Consider the following 22,174-nt stretch of genomic DNA (forward strand, 5'->3'; position numbering starts at 1 on the left):
CATAACTGTGGGGCTCTATAAGAGAAAGCTCTTCCCCCTGCTGTAGCCTTCACTATTCGAGGTACCGTCAGATAGCCTGCATCTTTTGATCTAAGTAGGCGTGGCGGATCATATAAAACCAAAAGGTCGCTTAGATATTGTGGCGCGAGACCGTTTAGTGCTTTATAGGTTAATAAGAGTATTTTATAATTAATGCGAGATTTTACTGGGAGCCAATGCAGTATTGATAATATCGGTGTGATATGGTCGTATCTTCTAGTTCTAGTTAGGACTCTAGCAGCTGCATTCTGGACTAACTGGAGCTTATTTGTATTCCTACTGGAACATCCAGACAGTATGGCATTACAGTAATCTAATCTAGAGGTGACGAATGCATGAACTAGTATTTCCGCATCATGTAGTGACAATATGTTTCTTATTTTAGAAATATTTCTGAGATGAAAGAAGGCTATCCTAGTAATATTATCTACATGAGCATCAAATGATAGGCTGGAGTCAATAATCACTCCAAGGTCTTTAACTGCTGCACATGATGAAACAGAAAGACCATCCAGAGTAACCATGTGATCAGAAAGATTACTTCTAGCTACACGTGGGCCTAATAAAAGTATTTCTGTTTTATCAGAATTAAGTAGAAGGAAGTTAGTTAACATCCAACGTCTAATGTCCTTTACACAATCCTCAACTTTACTAAGCTTCTGTCTGTCCTCTGGCTTCGCTGAAACATACAACTGTGTATCATCAGCATAACAGTGGAAGCTAATTCCATGTTTACGAATAATTTGACCTAGGGGTAGCATATATAAAGTAAAGAGCAGTGGGCCTAAAACAGAACCCTGTGGAACTCCAAAAGTAACCTCAGTACACATGGAGAATTCACCATACATATACATATGTACAATGAAATTAAGAGAAATTAAGTTTCTCTCTGTAGAGGTTTTATTCCTAGTTAATTTTGCTACTGTGTTGAAAAGGAATCTAGAATTGTTTTTGTTGTGTCCTATTAAGGTGGAGAAATAGATTTTTCTAGCATCGCCAAGAGATTTCCTATATTTCAGTAGGCTCTCCTTCCATGCTGTTTGAAATATCACCAGTTTGGTTTGACGCCATTTACGGTCTAATTGTCGAGTTGTCTGTTTTAAGGTTCGCGTTTGATCGTTATACCAGGGTGCTAATTTTTTTTCCCTAATTATTTTCCTTTTGAGTGGAGCCACTCTATCTAGCGTGTAGCGGGGTGTTGACTCCGAACTTTCAGTCGCCTGATCGAGTTCTGTGTGATCTGATGGTGATCCAAATCTAATTGATGTTTCTGCGAGGTTATTTATGAAGCTCGGTGCAGTAGCTGATGTGTAGGTACGTTTTATGCGGTAGCGAGGCGAGGTGGAAATATTATGATCAATACGTATTATGAACGAGATAAGATAATGGTCTGAGACAACTTCAGACTGCGGAAAAATGATAATATTTTCTATATTTAATCCGTATGTTAGTATGAGGTCAAGAGTGTGACCACCATTATGAGTAGGCCCGATTACGTTCTGATTAATCCCTACTGAATCTAAGATGGACACAACCGCTAATCTTAGAGGGTCTTCTGGGTTATCAAAATGAATATTAAAGTCTCAGACGATTAATGCTTTATCTACAGACACAACCGGGTTTGAGATAAAGTCTGCAAATTCACTAAGAAATTCAGCATATGGCCCTGGGGGTCTGTAAATAATAATTAGAGGACTTGACTTATTTTTTGTGGCTACATAAGTTATGCTGGTATAAAGAATTTCAAAAGAATTAAATTTATGCTTAGGTTTTTGTGTGACGACTAGATTTTGACTATGGATGAGTCCAACACCTCCTCCTCTACCAGCTGAACGAGGCTGATGTACATAACTGTATCCATATTTGTTTGTTTTTTTTTTAAAAACAGAACTGCGGTAAGTGAGAAATGTGAAACGTAAACAAGGCTAGCGGTAGGTGATGCTAGCGGGCTACAAGCTAGTCGCGGATGTTTTGTAAAAACAAAATACAGATCAAATTTTGCGACAGCGCAACGTTACGATTGTTTTATCTAAAGTAGTGTCAGTTATATTTGTATAACGTAAAGGTAAATAATTTTAAAGTATAGAGATTAGAAGAAATTAATGTAATAGCGTTAGCTCGAAGGGTGCTGCTTCCTCAGTGACACTTCAGGTTGCCAGCTCGGTGATACTGAGGTACACACACACACACACACACATTGTACACTTGATACTGAGGTACACACAAACACACACACACACACACACACACACACACACACTGTACACTGGAGATACTGAGGTACACACAAACACACTGTACACTTGAGATACTGAGGTACACACACACACACACCCACACACACACATTGTACACTTGATACTGAGGTACACTCACACACACAGTTTCCCTCTGTGGTGACTGTAATTGTAGTGATGTGATATTGTCATTGTTGTGTGTGTGAGATGAGAGTAAATGTTGTGTATATAAAGATTTTGTGTAGTGGATGTTTTCAGAGCTAAAACTGAGTGTGTTAAGTGTGAGAAGGTTTTCTTTCTTGCAGGATGTGTTACTGCAGGATTACAGATGAAGGTTGTGCTGCTCTGGCTTCTGCTCTGAGGTCAAACTCCTCATCACACCTGAGAGAACTGGATCTGAAGTATAATAATCCAGGAGAATCAGCAGTGAAGCTGCTCTCTGATCTACTGAAGGATCCACACTGTAACCTGGAGACACTACAGTGAGTTACTGATTACTGTCTCTTTACTCTACTGTATCATACTGAATAATGTGTGTGTATGTGTGTGTGTGTGTGTGTGTTTATGTTGTGTGTTTACACTGATGTTCTTCTCTGTCTTACAGCATTAAGGGTAATAAACTCACCAGGACTGGCGTATGACAGGAGTCTCACCTCAAACCTCTTCTCCAGGATAAAGCAGTCTCGGTGAAGAGTTAGAACCCGTCCCACATTTCCAGCAGTTTGGGAGCTGAATCATTAAACTTAAAGGGGCAGAGCAGAAACAAAGTCAAGAACATACATAAGATCGTACACAGGAGAAATCAACACACGTAACCAAATATCTGCTGTACAAAGCAACGGCACCGATCTGCCCCGGGGATGGAGACTGACGAGGCTTAAGTACACGTCCGGAAATGTACAGACAACTCATCCCAAAGCACGAGGCGGGAGCAGGCGTGTACGAGATGTGATCGTCCAATGGCAAGCAGGAACATGACACATTGCAGTGGACTGGGCTTAAAAGAGGAGGAGACAAGACACCCATCCCTCCCCCGACATAGACACACGAATGGAACATAGTACAAACAGAAATACAACTGAGGACGTATCAATGGTCAAGTATCAAATAAAATGTAAACTTGCATTGATGAAGGTAATGTTGTTAGTAATTGTTTATAAATTACCATGGTAACACGGAGCTCCAAGGTATAAAAATATGGAGTTTGTCATCAATCAAACAGTAACCAGTTTTAATACCTAAAAAAGTTTACGTAGCAAAATTTAGCAAAGCGCTTTACAGTAAATTAAAATGTAAAATTAAACTAATGAAATGTTGTGCAGCACATGCTTATGTTAATGTTTGTTGCTTTATATAATCATATAAATAAATAAATACTCCCAAAGTCACCAGAATTGAAAGCTTTGGTGCTGTTAAACATTTAGAGATTGAGGTTGTGGTGAGTCAATAGTTCACTCAGTATATCTGAGTAAGACACAGTGAACGACTCACTGCTGGCATTCATGAAGAAGTCATAAACTCCACTGGAATAATAAATAGGATCTAATAAAACCATGAGTGGAAATTATTGGTGTAAGTTTGTTGGGATAGACTTCCTCCAACCTGGAACTATATCCTCCAGTCCACGCGGTGGCGGTAACGCGCCTAACAGCTGCGTCTCTGACCAGTAGAAATTTACAGAAGAAGAAAAAGCTGCAGCGGGTATCTCCTGAGCAGTTGAGTTATTACACCGAACTAATCATCTCCAGATTAAATTATTTCTGACAGTTTTACAGTTAGATTTGATCCAGTTTAAAAGTAAAAGCTGGTTATTTTGTCTGTGTTTGAGGAATTAAAAGTCCGTTCTGTTTTTAAACCCGAGGTAAGTTAACGGAAGCTGTGTGGCCGAATCCCAAATTGATGTCATTTCCGTTTTAAGTGCACTACATTAGGGATGAAATAATGACAGTCTACACCCTATGTAGTGCACTATTTAACTCATGAGGAGAGATTTGTTATTCTGTTTTAGCGGCACTATTTAAGTATAACCTTACTTTATCCTAAAATCCATTGTTTGCTCCCTGCTTATAGCAACTAAAATAAACAACAGTGAGTGTAAAAGTGGCTAAGTCATTTAGCAGCTAAAATAACTTTAAATTTCTGTAATGTTTTTAATGTATAAACTGCTAAACTGAGGTGAAGTTGGGTTTATACTGGACATTCACTGCAAATTCGAGCTTCTATTTCTCAAGAAATAAACACAAAAAGGACAAAATGTGTGTGTGTGTGTAGCTGGCGAGGTCACTTTGTAAAGAAATACTACGCGCATGCGCACGTACGCATTCACGTCAACATGTCCGCCATTTTGATGAGGGAAAGACCGCGCTGTAAACAAATACAAGTAAACGGAGGAGATGTGGTTTTTCTGGATAATAATTTACATGATTTACCGGAGATGATAACGGCATCGTTTTCAAAAACTTGCCCTTTGAAACCCGTTTTCCAAAGTTTTCAGACCCCGAAACGCCGTCGTCATGGAAACGAACAGCCAAACCGCATCAGAAGTTTTCGGTTTTTATTTGAAAACGTTGTGGTGTAAACGGCCCCTTAACAACTACAGCAAAATGCTGCTTTTATTGCTGAAGTCTTTCTGTAAACAAATAGAAATGAAATAGAATTTTTATGATTCACACTATATTACACTCCATTCTTCTTCTCAAAGACAACTCTATTTTTTGAAAATAATCAAGATTTTTTTTTTGTTAAATCTATTTCATGATGCAGCTTATTATTAGAGCTGCAACTATCGATTATTTTCACAATCGATTAATTGGTCGATTATTTTTTCGATTAATCTGATGGGGGCGGGGCAAACTTTCAGTGCCTTTTTTGTTTATTTAAAATAAAATCCACAAACTGAGTGTTACAAATATAAATTCAGACTAAAACTTTACACAGATGTTTGTCCAAAACAGAAAAGAACCCAATACACACACATATATTTTATATATATATATATATATATATATATATATATATATATATATATATATATATATATATATAAATTAATTTAGGACTGTAGTTTAATTCGGTGCTTTTTGTGCATCCATAAAAAATAATGCATAAGTACTTATATAATATAATTGTAAACTAACTAAATAAGGTAAATATATATAAACATTTATAAATAGTTAGATAGATAGCATTATTTTTTATGGATGCACAAAAAGCACAGAATTAAAGTCCAGTCCTAAATGAATAATAAAAACTCACTTTCACTGCACCTTGTGGTTTCTGTTCCTCGGTGTCTTTAGACATTATTTTACTTTTGATCATAATGTTTGAATTAGACATTACAGATCTTACTCGCGCTACACTCTGTATCAGCGCGTCTACACCGCGCGTGACCAGCAACGCAGCCTCGTTACTAACACTTTATTTTCAGTGCTTTTTGAACTGTCTCTCAGCTCTAAATAGTTCCGCGGTGTTTCTGTGGAATTGGGATGAACGTCTGGTTAAAGGGTTGATGTCTCGCTGGCGCAGTGATTTGTTCTTTAGGATTGTTTTTCACTTGAACAGCTCTCTGTGTGGAGACTTGAGGTAGTTCTGTAGTCACAGGTGCACAAATCAGTCACACAGCTCCAGCTTCACCTGCGCCTCTCGCAGGGAAACGGTTTCTGTGCACTGGCTCCGTCCCAAATCACCTTGTATGGAATGTCTATCTCTAGTGCACTAGGTGCGGTAGAGACTCCATTCGTTCAGACCGTGTGTAGTGTACCTAGATACGCAGTCGTGCAGGATTTGGGCACAGGCCACGCTAATGAAACATCATCCATTTCAAGTCAAGTTGCTATTGTTAAACACTTCACTAAAACCTGTATGGAAACGTTGCTGTTCAGTTGTTCTATAAGCGCAATTTCAACCAAATACAGTGGAGTGTAAAAGTTTGTACCCCCTTTTGGTTTCTTTTGGACTGAAGGGTGTTAAATGTCCTAAACACTACAAAATTTGACTGTAAGTAGAAGTTAATTTTATTATCAGACTCAGATATCCATGTTAATATTTTTAATACTGCTCATTAGTGTTAAATGACTTGATGATTTTGTGGTCAGTAAGCCGTTTTTGTGTTGATTTTGATGTATGTTTTGGGTCACTGTCCTGCTGGAAGATCCAACCACGGCCCATTTTAATTTTTCTGGCAGAGGCAGTCAGGTTTTTATTTAATATCTGTTGATATTTGGTAGAGTCCATGATGCCATGTATCCTAGCAAAATGTCCAGGTCCTCTGGCAGAAAAACATTCCCAAAACATTAAAGATCCACCACCATATTTAACCATGGGCATGAGGTACTTTTCCATATGACTACCTCTCTGTGTGCTTCAAAACCACCTCTGGTGTTTATTACAAAAAAGCTCTATTTTGGTTTCATCTGACCATAGAACCCGATCCCATTTGAAGTTCCAGTAGTGTCTGGCCAACTGAAGACACCTGAGTGTGTTTTTGGATGAGAGTAGAGACTTTTTTCTTGAAACCCTTCCAAACAGCTTGTGATGATGTAGGTGACTTCAGATTGTAGTTTTGGAGACTTTCTGACCCCAAGACACAACTAATTTCTGCAGTTCTCCAGCTGTGACCCTTGGAAATGTTTTGTCCACTCGAACCGTCCTCTTCAGTGCGTTGAGACGATATAGACACGTGTCCAATTCCAGGTTGATTCATAACATTTCCGGTTGACTGGAACTTCTTAATTATTGCCCTGATGATGAAAATGAGCATTTTCGATGCTTGTGCTATTTTCTTATAGACACTTCCCATTTTGTGAAGCTCAACAACCTTTTGCTGCACTTCACAGCTACAGTGGTGCTTGAAAGTTTGTGAACCCTTTAGAGTTTTCTATATTTCTACATAAATATACACAAGATTTTCAGACAAGTCCTAAAACTACACAAAGAACTCATTTAAACAAACGTGACACATGTTATACTTGGTCATTTATTTATTGCAGAAAATAATCCAATATTACATATCTGGGAGTGGCAAAAGTATGTGAAACTTTTGCCTTCAGTATCTGGTCTGACCCCCTTGTGCAGCAATAACTGCAACTAATCATTTCCAGTAACTGTTGATTAGTCCTGCACATGGGCTTGGACATCAGTTTTGGCCATTCCAAACCAATAACCTTATTGTTCTTTAACCATTCTTTGTTTTGGGCCATTGTCTTATTGCATGCCCCACTTTCTCTTGAGATTCAGTTCAGTTCCTGGGTTCATTCTTGCCCTGCGGTTGTGGAACTCACCACTACACTAATTATAATCTTTCAGATAGCTTGGAGATTTAGTACGTGTAGACCTTCTCAAATCAGGGTTTTCCATCCCAAGGAAAGTTTCTGACACAACCACTTCAGAAGTTCCTCCCAGTTTTTGTTTGTGACTTTCCTCAGAGAATGAAGAACCTGAGTCTTTTGTAGAAGGCACTGGAATGTCAACATCTGGCTGTGAAGTGTCCAACAACTCTGGTGCTATTGATGTTGCATTGTGCCCATCTCTCACCTGATCAGTATGTCAGTGAACTACTTGCCCACTTCCCAATGCTACTGTGCACCATACAGGACCAGTCTTTTTCTGAACTGTACCTGGAATAAAAGTAGGTCCAGAGCTGAAGTTCCTAGTATACACTGGGTCACCCACCACGAGATATCTTTCCTTTCCATGTTGGTCATGGTACCATTTTTGTCTCAATTGTTTGTGTCTCAATGAGACCCTGTGTAGACCAGTTTCCTTCCACACAGCAGTTTAGCGGCTGATTTGCCAGTGGTCGACTGTGGCGTCGTTCGGTAACTGAACAACACTCTGGCTAGCCTTTTCAGTGGACTCTCCAGCACTCTTTTCATCAGGGTTTTGAATGTTTGAACGGCCCTTTCAGCCAGACGCCTGGAAGATGCATGGTAGGGTGCTGTGCTTGTGTTTGATTCCGTTTCTTTCCATAAACTCTTGGAATTCAGCACTGGTAAAAAAACAACAAAACTGCTATGGTCTGACATCACTACTTCTGGTATCCTGTGTTGGCTAAAGGTTTGTCTTAAGCACTGAATGGTAACTGTGGATGTAGACTTGATTAACAGATAAGCCTCTGTCCATTTTGAGAATGCCTCTACCACGATCAAGAACATTCTACCCATCCACGGTGCACCGTAATCAATGTGAATCCTTCTCCATGGCTGCTCTGGTAACTCTCACGCATGCAGTGGCGCGTTTGCCAGAGCGTTTCTGTTTTCCTGACAGACTGCAGACGATTTGACCAATGCTTCCACCTCTGCATCCAAGTGTGGCAACCACATATAGCTACGCACCAGGCCTTTCATCCTGGTAATTCCCGGATGGGTTTCGTGTAGATGTCTTAGAAGAGCTGCACGCCACGGATGTGGAATCACTACGCGAGTCCCCCATAACACAAAGCTGCCCTGTATGCAGAGTTCATCCTATTTCCTTACATATTAGGGATGTCACGATACCAAAAATCTAGTCGTTGGTACCGATACCACCAAAAGTACACGATGCTCAGTACCATGGTGTGGTTATTATTTAAAAAAAAGAGAGAGAATTAAAAAATATATATATAAAATTAAAAACTCCTGGAGAACATCCTCCTCTGGCTGATACTGGCAGAGAGAGAGAGAGAGAGGGATATTTTAGTTCAAACACTCTGACCATGACTAATAAGTGCTAAGCTGCACTCCTAAACGCACACACACCCCTTATACTCTGAATGCAAGCATTAGTTTAAATTCACTGATACGGTGTCAGGATAAAAAGATTTATTAAAAGCATGAACATGTGAATAATTATTAGTGACATGAGGCTACATTTAGCTGACAGGACATGGGCTGAATGGAGATGCATGGTGGTCCATTAGGAGGTAGTTTATAACATTGCAATGCATTAGCATTTAACAAATAACTGGCTATCGCAAACATTACATGGAGCATAATGTTAGCTGATTTCACGGCTACAATGCCAGCTGTCTCAAACATAATATAGGACCTGTCTTTCGACTGTAATCCTGTGGCATTAATTTTGTGACCTAAAAATACCTCTACTTCTCCCATGAACTCACACTTGCTCCTTCTTTGTCTCAGTCCACTCTTTTCTATCCTACTCAGTACCTCATCCAAGTTCTGCAGATGTTCATTAGCCCCTGAGACTAAAATGTCATCCAGATAAACTGTGATGCATGCGATGTCTTGCAGAATCCCTTCTATTGTGCGCTAGAAGATCGCTGGACTTGAAGCACCTCCAAATGTTGGCCTGTTGTAAGTACATAATCCCTTGTGCATGTTGATTGTAACGTACTTATTGGAATTTTTGTGCAGCATTATCTTCTGATGCGCATGGGTCATGTCCAGTTTGGAGAATTTTTCCTCCTGCCAACTGAACAAATAAATCTTCTACCTTGGGAATTGGATACTGCTCCACACTAGAGCTGGATTTACTGCGAATTTATAATCCTTACAAATTGGGGTAGAACCATCAGTTTCCTGACTGGAACAATGGGAGCTGCCCACTCTGCAAACTGCATTGGTTCAATGATCTTGTCTTCCACCAGCCTCTGGAGTTCTCCCTCTAGCAGTGGACCCAACTCTTTTTTGAACACCTCGGATTGTCTCTCCAATACGTTAGCCAACTTATGACCTGGTACATTTGCTACTGTATTTACCTGCTGAGGCAACAAATGATTTCCGTAGCGCCCCCCCCACCCCACCTTTGAATGTTGATCTTTACTGATGATCACTCCACAGCCTGCTTTAACTTCAAATACCACCTCCATGCTATTCACTTAAATGGTTTGTGTGATAGGAGCAGCCCTAGGTAAGTCAAACTAAACAGAACCCTTACCTTCACTACAGTGAGAGAGAGGCCTTTAGTTGCATAGATGTTACCCTGGCTCCTTTATGACCTTACAGACTACTACTTGTCTTGCTCTTGGAGTGATCTTTGTTGGTTGATATCTCCTGGGGAGGGTAATGATGGTCTTGAATTTCCTCCATTTGTGCACAATCTGTCTGTGATCAAATATTATCATTTTGTCTCGTTTGTTTAATTGGGATCTCTTGGTCTACTTTTAGGACTTGTGTAAAAAAAGATGTTTTGGGTCATCTTTATTCATATATATACAGTGAGGGGAAAAAAGTATTTGATCCCTTGCTGATTTTGTATGTTTGCCCACTGACAAAGAAATGATCCGTCTATAACTTTAATGGTAGATTTATTTGAACAGTGAGAGACAGAATAACAACAAAAAAATCCAGAAAAACGCACGTCAAAAATGTTATGAATTGATTTGCATTTTAATGAGGGAAATAAGTATTTGACCCCTCTGCAAAACATGACTTAGTACTTGGTTTAAAAACCCTTGTTGGCAATCACAGAGGTCAGACGTTTCTTGTAATTGGCCACCAGGTTTGCACACATCTCAGGAGGGATTTTGTCCCACTCCTCTTTGCAGATCTTCTCAAAGTCATTAAGGTTTCGAGGCTGATGTTTGGCAACTCGAACCTTCAGCTCTCTCCACAGATTTTCTATGGGATTAAGGTCTGGAGACTGGCTAGGCCACTCCAGGACCTTAATGTGCTTCTTCTTGAGCCACTCCTTTGTTGCCTTGGCCGTGTGTTTTGGGTCATTGTCATGCTGGAATACCCATCCACGACCCATTTTCAATGCCCTGGCTGAGGGAAGGAGGTTTTCACCCAAGATTTGACGGTACATGGCCCCGTCCATCGTCCCTTTGATGCAGTGAAGTTGTCCTGTCCCCTTAGCAGAGAAACACCCCCAAAGCATAATGTTTCCACCTCCATGTTTGACGGTGGGGATGGTGTTCCAGGGGTCATAGGCAGCATTCCTCCTCCTCCAAACACGGCGAGTTGAGTTGATGCCAAAGAGCTCCATTTTGGACTCATCTGACCTCAACACTTTCACCCAGTTGTCCTCTGAATCATTCAGATGTTCATTGGCAAACTTCAGACGGGCATGTATATGTGCTTTCTTGAGCAGCGGACCACCTTGCGCGCGCTGCAGGATTTCAGTCCTTCACGGCGTAGTGTGTTACCAATTGTTTTCTTGGTGACTATGGTCCCAGCTGCCTTGAGATCATTGACAAGATCCTCCCGTGTAGTTCTGGGCTGATTCCTCACTGTTCTCATGATCAATGCAACTCCACGAGGTGAGATCTTGCATGGAGCCCCAAGCCGAGGGAGATTGACAGTTCTTTTGTGCTTCTTCCATTTGCGAATAATCGCACCAACTGTTGTCCCCTTCTCACCAAGCTGCTTGGCAATGGTCTTGTAGCCCATTCCAGACTTGTGTAGGTCTACAGTCTTGTCCCTGACATCCTTGGAGAGCTCTTTGGTCTTGGCCATGGTGGAGAGTTTGGAATCTGATTGATTGATTGCTTCTGTGGACAGGTGTCTTTTATACAGGTAACAAGCTGAGATTACGAGCACTACCTTTAAGAGTGTGCTCCTAATCTCAGCTCGTTACCTGTATAAAAGACACCTGGGAGCCAGAAATCTTTCTGATTGAGAGGGGGTCAAATACTTTTTTCCCTCATTAAAATGCAAATTAATTTATAAAATTTTTGACATGCGTTTTTCTGGATTTTTTTGTTGTTATTCTGTCTCTCACTGTTCAAATAAATCTACCATTAAAATTATAGACTGATCATTTCTCTGTCAGTGGGCAAACGTACAAAATCAGCAGGGGATCAAATACTTTTTTCCCTCACTGTGTATATATATATATATATATATATATATATATATATATATATATATATATATATATATGAGAGAGAGAGCTTCTAAATACTAAGGAAATTGAAAAAGAGCCCTGAAATGTTAATGAAAATCATGGAAGAACTTTGAGACTGAAAAGAGAGGAGAAGAGTCTCCTAAAACTGGGGAAAAGGAAACCCTCTCAATACTATGAAACTTGGGGAACAGCATCACAAAGATGAGTTGAAACGCGTCTTTCATCAAGTCTGGTGAAATTGAGAAAGATCCAAATTGAGAACGAGGAATTCAAAGAAGCGCATCATGATTAAGAATGTGCCTCTCAAGAGGAAGATGAGGAAGAGCTGATCTAGCCTGGCAACGCTGAGAAAGAGTCTTTTAAGACCGAGGATGTTGAGGAGCCTCTCAAGCCTGAGGGAGGTATGGAAGAAGTTCTCAAAAATAAGGAAGTTGAGGGAGAGTTTCTCCAAAATAAAGAAGTTGAGGACGAGGTTCTCAAAAATAAAGAAGTTGAGGAAGATTTTCTCAAAACTTAGGAAGTTTAGGAAGAGCCTTTCAAGCCTGAAGAAGTTTAGGAAGAGTCTCTCAAGACCAAAGTGTCATGATTCCCCCTTGAAGCAGTGTGCTCTAAGCGCGAATGCGCGAGCACCTGCTTTTCCGTTGTTGACTGTAGTGACATCTGGACACGTGTGTTTTGTTTATGTTTCTGTCATGTCTCCTCCCTGTTATGTCATTGGCTGGGATTTCACGTGGGTCTGTATTGCTCTCAGCTGCTAGCGGTTTAGACGCTGATCATGTCCACATATATACCGTGCGCCTCCCAGCACACAACGCGGAAGATTATCATAGAGTTAGTTTAGTTCGTATCGTAGTCATAGTCACGGTCCATGTTTAGAGTTAGTTCGCGCTGGATTATCCGCTTCCAGTTCCTCGTCATAGTTCGTTTCTCATTTTGTTTATCGACCCTGTTTTCCGTGACCACGACCTAGATTCCAGCCTTGCCCAGTGTATGCCTGTTTGCCAATCGCCTGACCTCTTGCATGTTTGCGGATTATGTTTTGGATCACATTTTAGATTTGTCTGCCTGTCTCTCTTTCAAATAAACAACTGTTCATCCTGCACTTGCATCCGTCCTATCTCCGCTCCGTCACGATACGTGACACAAAGAAGGTGAGGAACACTTTCTCAAGACTTAAGAAGTTGAACTGAAAGGAAGTGTCTCAGGTCTGAAGAAGTTGAAGGAGAGGTTTAAAAAATAAGGAACTGGAGGAAGTGGTTCTCAAAACTGAGGAAGTTCAAGAAGAACCTTTCAAGCCTGGGGAAGAAAAGGAAGAGTCTCTCAAGACCAAGGAAGGTGAGGAAGAGCCTCTCAAGAGTAGAAAGTTGATGAAGATCTTTTCAAGCCTGAGGAATATCCTGGGGAAAGTCTGAAGGGGAAACAAAAGCAGAAAAAATAAAAATCCAGAAATGAATGGCAAAAATAAGTAAAAATAAAATGAATGAGGATAATCGACATGAAGCAGGAATGTCTGATGCCTGAGGAACTTCAGTAAAAGCTTTCGAAATCAAGGAATTTCAATCAATATCCGAGAACCAAGAGAAAGCCAAAGAGGTAGAAATCTGGGAGCTGATGTCAGTGGAGTCTCAGTCTGGCTCTCAAACACACTTTCACAGCTTTTCCTCCTCTCTAGCATCTGTACCATCAGCAGTGTCTCCTACTTTCTGGTCTTCTGTCTTTCAGGAGCCACTATGCAGTCGTTACTCAGCCTGACTAAGTTGTTTGGTCTGATGGTTGATGTGTGATAGATGCCGTGCTAATTAAAGCGGTTTGCCGACGTGGTCAATGAACACGTCTTGTGTGCAGTCTTCTCTTCTCTCCACTTGGGCAGGAAAACCATCCATGAGCTGCAGTAAAATGTAGCCTTAGTGTTTGTTGATACAGTGGGGGTCATGATGTCTGAGTCCAGCAGCAAGAATTGACCATTTTACTCAACTGGCCAGGTTGGTACACCTGCTGAATAACATGTTCTGATTGGCTGAAAGCCACCAGATGGTGGAAAGCCTGGTGCTATAAACAAACTGAGTGAATTAGGAGTTTGAGAGGCCCCCTCTCAAACTCCTAATTCACTCAGTTTGTGAAAAAGAAGGATTTTCCAGTGCCGGATGGACCACATTGTCTCATCTCAAAAGTCAGAGGCACTGGAAGCAGGAAGCAGGAAGCACGTGAGAGCAATTAGCCCTGCTCTCTGCCCAGACGAGTTCCACGGGGCCACGGCATCCACTTAAAGAAATACACTCCGGTATAGACATGGAGGAGCACCGCGATGAGAAGTACTGAGCCTAGACAAGCCAAGACTCGCTGCAGACCGCACGCACACGGCTTATCTGTGTTTATTCCAGCTGAAGCTAACAGGAAGTTAAGAACACGGTGTGATGTTGAATCATTTACTGTAGCAGCAGCTCGGACAGCTCTAAATTCAGATTTCATCTCAAGGATCGGATCGCAATCTCATAAGATTTGGATGAAGCCATGCGAGAGCCCGAGAATATTACATAAATGAAGAATTCTGATTGATTTGAACTTTTACAGAAGTATGGGAGACTTGGAGATGTTCAAGGCAGTATGGTGTTATGAGAAGGCTCTGTGTTCTGTAATGGAGGGAGAACTTTGTTTTACACCAGCATTAGCTGATAATGTTCTTAACAACTATCCGGTGTTGCGCTGACTTATTTGTTTTATTTATTTATGGTTTTTCTTTTTAATGCTGCTTTAAATATTTATTTATTGAGTCACCTTTGACCTTAATGTGTATAGTGTGACGTTTGAAAAATAAAAGATTGTAAAAAGTCAAAAAAGTCTCTCTTTCACTCTCTGTCTCTCTCTCGCTCTCTCTGTCTCTATCGCTCTCTCTCTTTCTTCCTCTCTCGCTCTGTTTCACTCTGTTTTCGCAAACTATCTTTTTATGAAAAATTATATACTGCACAACCCTGTGACCTTGGAGCAATTAATCAGCTTTCAGATGGACTGCCGCATCTTGGACATGAAGATAAAGCTGAGCTGGAGAAACCTTTGTCCTTTCAGGAGTTAACGGAAGCTGTCCAGCAACAATCTTCGGGAAAATCACCAGGATTGACTTCTGAAATTTATAAAGCCTTCTGGTCCCTCATTGGTCAGGATTTGTATGAGGTGTTTCTCGAAAGCTTTGAGTCAATTATCCTACCCCTCCGTTGTAGAAGAGCTGTAGTGACTCTTTTACCCAAGAAAGGAGATCTTGGTTTATTGAAGAACTGGCGACCGGTCTCTCTTTTAGGAACTGATTATAAAATATTGTCTAAAACTCTGACAAATCATCTTAAAAAATCTATAGCGTCCATCATCCATGAAGATCAGTCCTACTGTGTACCCTAGCGATCTATGTTTGACAATCTTTTTTTTTGTGCGGGACTTGGTGTACTTAACGGAACTGCATAAATTAGATCTTGGTCTTGTGTGTTTGGACCAAGGAAAAGCCTTTGATAAATTTGACCATGAATACCTGTTCAAAATACTTGAAAGCTTTGGCTTTGGGAATCAGTTTATTTCATGGATAAGGCTTTATAAAGATGTCTATAGTATGCTGAAAATAAATGAAATTTTGATCAGACCTTTTTCTGTAGGTAGAGGTGTGAGACAAGGGTGTAGTTTGTCTGGTCTCTTGTACACGATTTCCATTGAGTCAATGTTGAGGATGCTGAGAGAGAAGCTGCAAGGATTTACTGTTCCAACATCTCACCTTTCAAACACACCAGTGGTGAAACTCACAGCGTATGCAGATGACATCACAGTGATCATTAGATCTGAAGATGATGTTAAACATCTAACCTCATGCCTCAACGTCTTTCAGAGTGCTTCTTCCGCACTGATCAATTGGGAAAAAACTGACACTTTATTGTTAGGCCATTGGTCACACCAAAATCCACCCCAGCTTCCACATCAGCGCCCTTGAAATAAAGAGGGGGTTAAGATACTGGGGCTGTTCTTTGGGACTGAACAGAACAAGAACAAGAATTGGGAAGGACTTGTAGAAAAAGTGACAGGCAAGCTCCAGAGATGGAAGTGAATTCAAGCCCAGCTTTCCTACAGAGGCAGGGTGCTGGTGGTGAATAATCTAGCCACCTCAATGTTGTGGCATCGTCTAACCGTGTTGGACCCTCAGAAAGAGCTTTTGTCACAACTTCAAAAAGCCTTTGTAGACTTCGTTTGGGGTGGTCATCATTGGCTTCCCCCGGGGGTACTGTGTCTGCCTACAATCGATGGTGGTCAGGGATTCATTCATTTAGCCTCTAAGGTGAAATCCATGAGGTTGCAGACTGCCCAAAAACTGCTTTACTCGTCGGACTCTCTACCATGGATTAGCTTTGGCCTTGCCATTCTACGGGGAAAAAAACAAGATGGATTTTGATAAGCAAATGTTTCTGATTTCAGGAAACGTGGTAAAAGACATGTTTAAGATAAGGTTTTATAGATCGGATCGGTTCTTGAAGCTTGGGGTTACTTTAAGTCGGAGTGGAAAGAACATTTTGGTTTTGATGAACCACTTCTGCACAATCCTTGGTTTTCTAAAAAATGCACTATGTCCAACACTGAAATTTCTAACTTTGTTTTAGCTGGGATAACTAAAGTTGGAAACCTATTTGACTTGTCAAATAGAGAGTGTTTTTCAGTACAGAATCTAACTAGAAAGATTACTGGTAGATCAGAGAGAATAGTTGGGAACATATTAAAGGATTTGAAAACATCTTTTCCTACATCTTTGTGTGATTATATAACTGAGTTTATCTCCGGTGGTAACACAAAGGTCTTTTTTCCAGAAATGTACTTAACTCCAGTGGTAGCTCAAATTAACAATGGAGACTATGTAAACATTTTGTTATCTTTTAAAGGCTTGCAGAGTCTTCCGTTTTCCATGGTGAACAAACAAAATAGATATTTCCTGTGTAAAGTCCTACTTTGTTGGACATCTAAGGGGGAGGAGGCATACAGAATGGAGGACTCATTTCTTGACGTCGGGAGATAATGAACCTTCATGGCAGTTATTGTATAAAAACCCTCTACCAAAAAGGTCTTGTGACTTACAGTGGCGGATTTTACATTGTGCATTACCAACAAAAGTGTTTTTGTTTAAATGTAAATATGCATCGTCTCCACTGTGTACTTTGTGTGATGAACTTGATACTGTGTTTCATGTCTTTTGTGAATGTTGTAAATTATCTCTGCTCTTAAATCTATTAGATACAATGTTTCATAGTTTGGGGATCATTTTCTCGAAAACAGGGTTTATTTATGGGGGTAGATAGTCTCGCCACAGGCAGGAAATCTGTACCTATTTGGATTTTTTGGTCGGTCAAGCAAAATTAGCCATTTGGAAGGCTTACAAAATGGGATTGGAAGGGAAAGAAGTAAACATGGTTAAATTATTTAAGGCCTTGGTTGAGTCTAGGATTAGATTAGAGTATGAATTTTACCAAATGAATGGTGATCTTCCGATGTTTGAGAAGAAATGGTGTGTAAACAAAGGGGTGACTTATAAGAGGCGAGAATCTCTTTTTCAATTGGTAATGGTCGTTAAAACAATGTGTTCTGTATGTTAAGGTTTTTTAAATTGTAGAATAAATTCTATTTTAAAAGTCAAAGTCTCTCTCTCTCTTCTCTCTCTCCCCACAGATGTGTCGTTATCTCTAGCATCCCTGCTGGTGCCTCTACAAATTACACCTGCAACATGAGGGGTCGTCATGTGAACATCATCATTCCCAATGTTATCCAGGCTCTCACGCTCTGTGAAGTGGAAGTCTATGGGGTTCCAGGTTACACCTATATATCCAGTTCACAATTTCATATACATTTGAAGTAAAATTAAGTTTTACAACAGCTGCTAAATATCAATACTGTTAATTTTTTTTAGTGCCTGTTACTAAGAGGGCATTTCTGAGATTGAAGTTTAACAGCAGTGAGGATCTTATGAACCCTACTGTGAGGGACATTAAATTCTTCAAAAGGTTTGTGTTTATGACATGTATGGTAGATTCATACATACACAAATAAATAAATAAATAATAGTACTTTTTCACTATAGATGATATCTGCCAATGTCCAGCCTTCAGTGCGTCAGATCCGTTGGACTAAGGAACCAGAGGTGGAAAATGAAACTTAAAAAACGGTAGGAAATATCACTACTACTACTGCAATAATAATAATACAACTACTTCTACTGCTAATAATAATAGTAATATAGCCATAAGAGGCAATCTGTGGGGTCCAAACACTCCCTGCGTATAGCACCCCGAGTGGCCAGTTCTTGTCAAGATTCATAGAACAATAAAGAGACCATATGTGAACTTTCTTACGCATATCACATTTTGTGATAATAACTCAATGCTAGTTGTGTAACCTACCTGCTGAAAGCCGACTGGCAGAAGGCAGACATTTTTTGAAGTAATTCAGTTACAGATTAGCAGAAAGCGCACAGCAAATTCTGCTCAATTGGAATTTTGGTTCCTGAGAAACAGCTATTTGAACTTAACGCTGACCCTTATAAACATGAACAGCAGCCCCAGGTAGCCAATTTGAGCAAGATTGCATCGGATACTAGGAGGTCCATCCCTGAACTTTCTATTCAAGTTTTGTGGCAATAGCTTAATGGGAAACTTTTCAGTTATCTGATTGGCCAATGACAGGCATGTTTCTTTTTCAGTAATTAAGTCATCATGAGAATCCATTACAGATTAGCACATACTGTATATCTACCATACCAAATTTCAGCTTGATCAGACTTATAGTTCCTCATAAACAGCTATCTGATCTTAGCTCTGCTCCCTTTGTATGACCAAATTTGGCACATATTTGCCAACTAGTCCTAGGATGTTTGGCCTAGATTCAGAAATTTTGTGACAATGCTCAATAATTAATTTTTGGTGTGATGCTCAATAATTATCAAAAACATGTTGACATTTGTAAACAGCAACATCTCACTTTCCTGGATAATGAAAGGGAGTACTACAACCCCAATTCCAAAAAAGTTGGGACGTTGTGAAAAATGTAAATAAAAACAGAATGCAATGATTTGCAATCTCATAAACCCATATGTTATTCACGGTAGAACATAAAAAACAAATCAAATGTGTAAACTGAGGAAATGTAGCATTTAAAGGAAAAAAATAGGTAACTTTGAATTTATGGGCTTTATATAACTATCAATTTATTGATAGTTCCATGAAATTTGCAGAAAATCAGTTTACTGTTACTTATTTATTAATTCATTGATTTATTTCTTTTACTTGAGTGATATTACAGTCAAGAATTTTGTCATTCGGACTTACAGGTGGCAGAAATATAGCTGAAACAAGAAGAAGAAGAAGAAGAAGCGGAAGAAGAAGAAGTGTTCAAAGAACAAAAAGAAAAAAAACATCAAATGTGTGAGGTTTAGGTGTAGCACTTGAAAATACTAGCTAACTGATGTTATAGGTTTATTAATTAGAAGTACTAGAAGTTTTTTAGTTTGTTTGTTTGGGAAGTGTATCTATGAAAAATTATTACCACAGGGTTTGTACAAGGTGCTTGAATTTGGCATTTGGATATTTAAGTACTGGAAAACCTTGAAAATAGCCGTTTTTTTATGTAACAGTGGTTACAAAGTGCTTGAATGATAAAAAGTCAATAAATAAAAAATAACAATTTTCAAAAGAACACGAATACAATCCTTTCACTCAAAATATGACTCCCCGCTGCAGCCCCTCCTCCTCCTGCTGTTCACTCATTCATTTTAACAGGGACAGCTTCGGTCCACTTCTCAGACCCCTTTAGCAACTTCTTCTTTTTTTTTTTTTTTTTTTTTTTTTTTTTTTTTAAAAGCATCTAGCGATATATCTAGTGACTTTTCAGACAAACCTTAGCTACTTTCCGTAGAAGAGAAATGGACAGTACTGCCCGGCGAGTGCGAGGTCCTGCTTTCAGAAACAGAAAAAATATGTAAATGAGAACAGCTTTATTGGGAATTCGGCTGTATTAAAATTCAGCATGTGAGCACAGAGAGTAGGATGTATTATAAATGGCTGACACTAGGCAGAGTGAAAATACGATGCAATGGTGAAATTATGGTGAAAATGAAGCAATGACTGGGAAATACAAATTTAGTCCATCATGGCTGGGAAAAGGAGCTATATAAAAATGGTTGTTTAAAAAAAATTATTATTATTAATATTTTTTTGGAAATGAAGGATATGTTTGAATGACATCTCTTGTATAGTCCTTGAAAACAAAACAAAACAAACAAACAAAAAAAAAAAAACAGTGCTTGAAAAGTCCTTGAAAATCCTGGAATTTCATTATGAAGCATCTGTACAGACCCTGTTATATGTACTATGTGATTTATGTATTAAACATGCCTCTTGATTTCTGGGTTTAGCATAGTTATACCTCGGTTTGAGTTTAAAACAACAGCTAGATTTACTGGTAGAATATTGCTAGTTAAGTTTCTCTCACAAATATTATTGAGTAGATAAAGTATATTCAGTAGCTTTTCTGGGATAGTGAGAATTGAGGTTAATATAGTAGAAAACAAAACACTCAGATTATCCTGGTTGTAAGAACTACTCATTCATCTGTACACCTTTACAGTTTTCACTGCAGATATATCATCAGCTTTATTGAACAATACTCAGAATCCTTGTCACCTCCCAGCCAATCAGTCATGATGAATTTTTGTATGGTTGGAAGCATGTTTAAAACACAGAAAGTGCCGAGATCATATAAGAATGAGGTTTTACTCACTGGCATAAATGTGTTCACTTTAAACTTTGCTCCTTCCCTTAAACACTTACCTGCTTGAGAATTTCCAATGTTTGTAGAATGATGATTCTCAGTACAGCACATTACCAAATATTAATGGGCTTTAAATTTATTTATTTATTTGTGACAATTATGGGGTTTTCTAATTTGTTTAATATGTGAACTCTTAAATCAACATTTCCCATTGTTAGTATCAGAATCTTATTTAACATGCAACATATTCAATAATCTGTAACTAAGACTCAATAAAGCTATTCTCATTACACAGTGTCCAGAATGTCTCTGAAACACTTCAGCCTATGATTAGCCATGGATTCCTGGGAGGACAATGTAGCAGTCTCTGAGGATTTCTTCTTATCACTCCACTGTTTAAAAAAACAACAACAAACCACTAAATACTGGATTCTTCTTCTTTTAATTTGATTGTCAGTGCTCAACTCAAACCAACAGCAGTATTATTAATAATATCAGGAATGATTGTGTCTAAAATCAACCACTGATTATATCCCACTTGTTTGTTTCTAGATTGTATGATTTATTTAGCCAATTCTAAACTCACCTCTCCATTTGTGTAACTGGATACTCAGGATAATGAAATTTCGCTCTGGTTTCCATCCACCCACCCTTTCATTTTCTATATCTCCTATCATACAGGGTCGCACGGAACCTTGAACCTATCCCAGAGATCATAGGGCACAGGACAGGGTACACACTGGACAGGGTACCAGTCCATCGCAAGGCACACTCACATACACATTCACACACCCATTCATACACTACAGATACTTTGGACATGCCAATCAGCCTACCATGCATGTCCTTGGACAGGGGGAGCAGCACAGGGAGAACACGCAAACTACGAACACACAGGGTTGTGGTGGGAATCAAACCCCCAACCCTGGAGGTGGGAGGCGAACGTGCTTAGCACTAAGCCACCGTGCGCCCCACTCTGGTCTCTTTAATTTAATAAAAAATGTGACACACAGAATAGCACAATGTGCTATCAAATAAATAGTGGGTGACTGTTTTCTTTATAGTGTATATGCACTGTGAATGACTTCTTATTTAAAAACATAAATGTAACTGACATGCTGCTTTATTAAATCATAGCAACTTGAGCACCTGCCTAGCCCAACTCTGAATATGAGGAACTTTCCTACACAAATATTGACGTAACTATTCACCCATTCTCACACCAATGGTAGCAGAGCTACCATGCAAGGTGCTAACTTGACATCAGGAGCAACTCGGGGTTCAGTGTCTTGCCCAAGGACATTTCGAGTCACGTGGGCCAGGATTCAAACCGC

At 39.6% G+C, this 22,174-nt stretch overlaps 1 protein-coding gene across 9 annotated transcripts in view; it reads left to right on the forward strand.

Moving 5' to 3' along the window:
• The window catches only part of LOC108261967 (NLR family CARD domain-containing protein 3), a 32,297-nt gene extending 11,167 nt beyond the window's left edge, over positions 1-21,130 (forward strand). For 5 of the 9 annotated variants that reach the window (XM_053678845.1, XM_053678851.1, XM_053678852.1 and 2 more), the window contains 7 exons: positions 2,582-2,758; positions 2,881-4,137; positions 9,506-9,568; positions 17,748-17,887; positions 17,986-18,079; positions 18,157-18,240; positions 19,402-21,130. In XM_053678845.1, the coding sequence (XP_053534820.1) occupies positions 2,582-2,758; positions 2,881-2,917 (214 nt within the window). In that variant the 3' untranslated portion in view covers positions 2,918-4,137; positions 9,506-9,568; positions 17,748-17,887; ... (1 more) ...; positions 18,157-18,240; positions 19,402-21,130. The remainder of the gene's footprint in view (positions 1-2,581; positions 2,759-2,880; positions 4,138-9,505; positions 9,569-17,747; positions 17,888-17,985; positions 18,080-18,156; positions 18,241-19,401) is intronic. The other 4 variants (XM_053678849.1, XM_053678848.1, XM_053678846.1 and 1 more) reach the window with 4 other exon arrangements.
• The last annotated feature ends 1,044 nt before the right edge of the window (positions 21,131-22,174 follow it).

The sequence above is a fragment of the Ictalurus punctatus genome, unplaced genomic scaffold, assembly GCF_001660625.3.
Source record: "Ictalurus punctatus breed USDA103 unplaced genomic scaffold, Coco_2.0 Super-Scaffold_100056, whole genome shotgun sequence".
Lineage (NCBI taxonomy): Eukaryota > Metazoa > Chordata > Actinopteri > Siluriformes > Ictaluridae > Ictalurus > Ictalurus punctatus.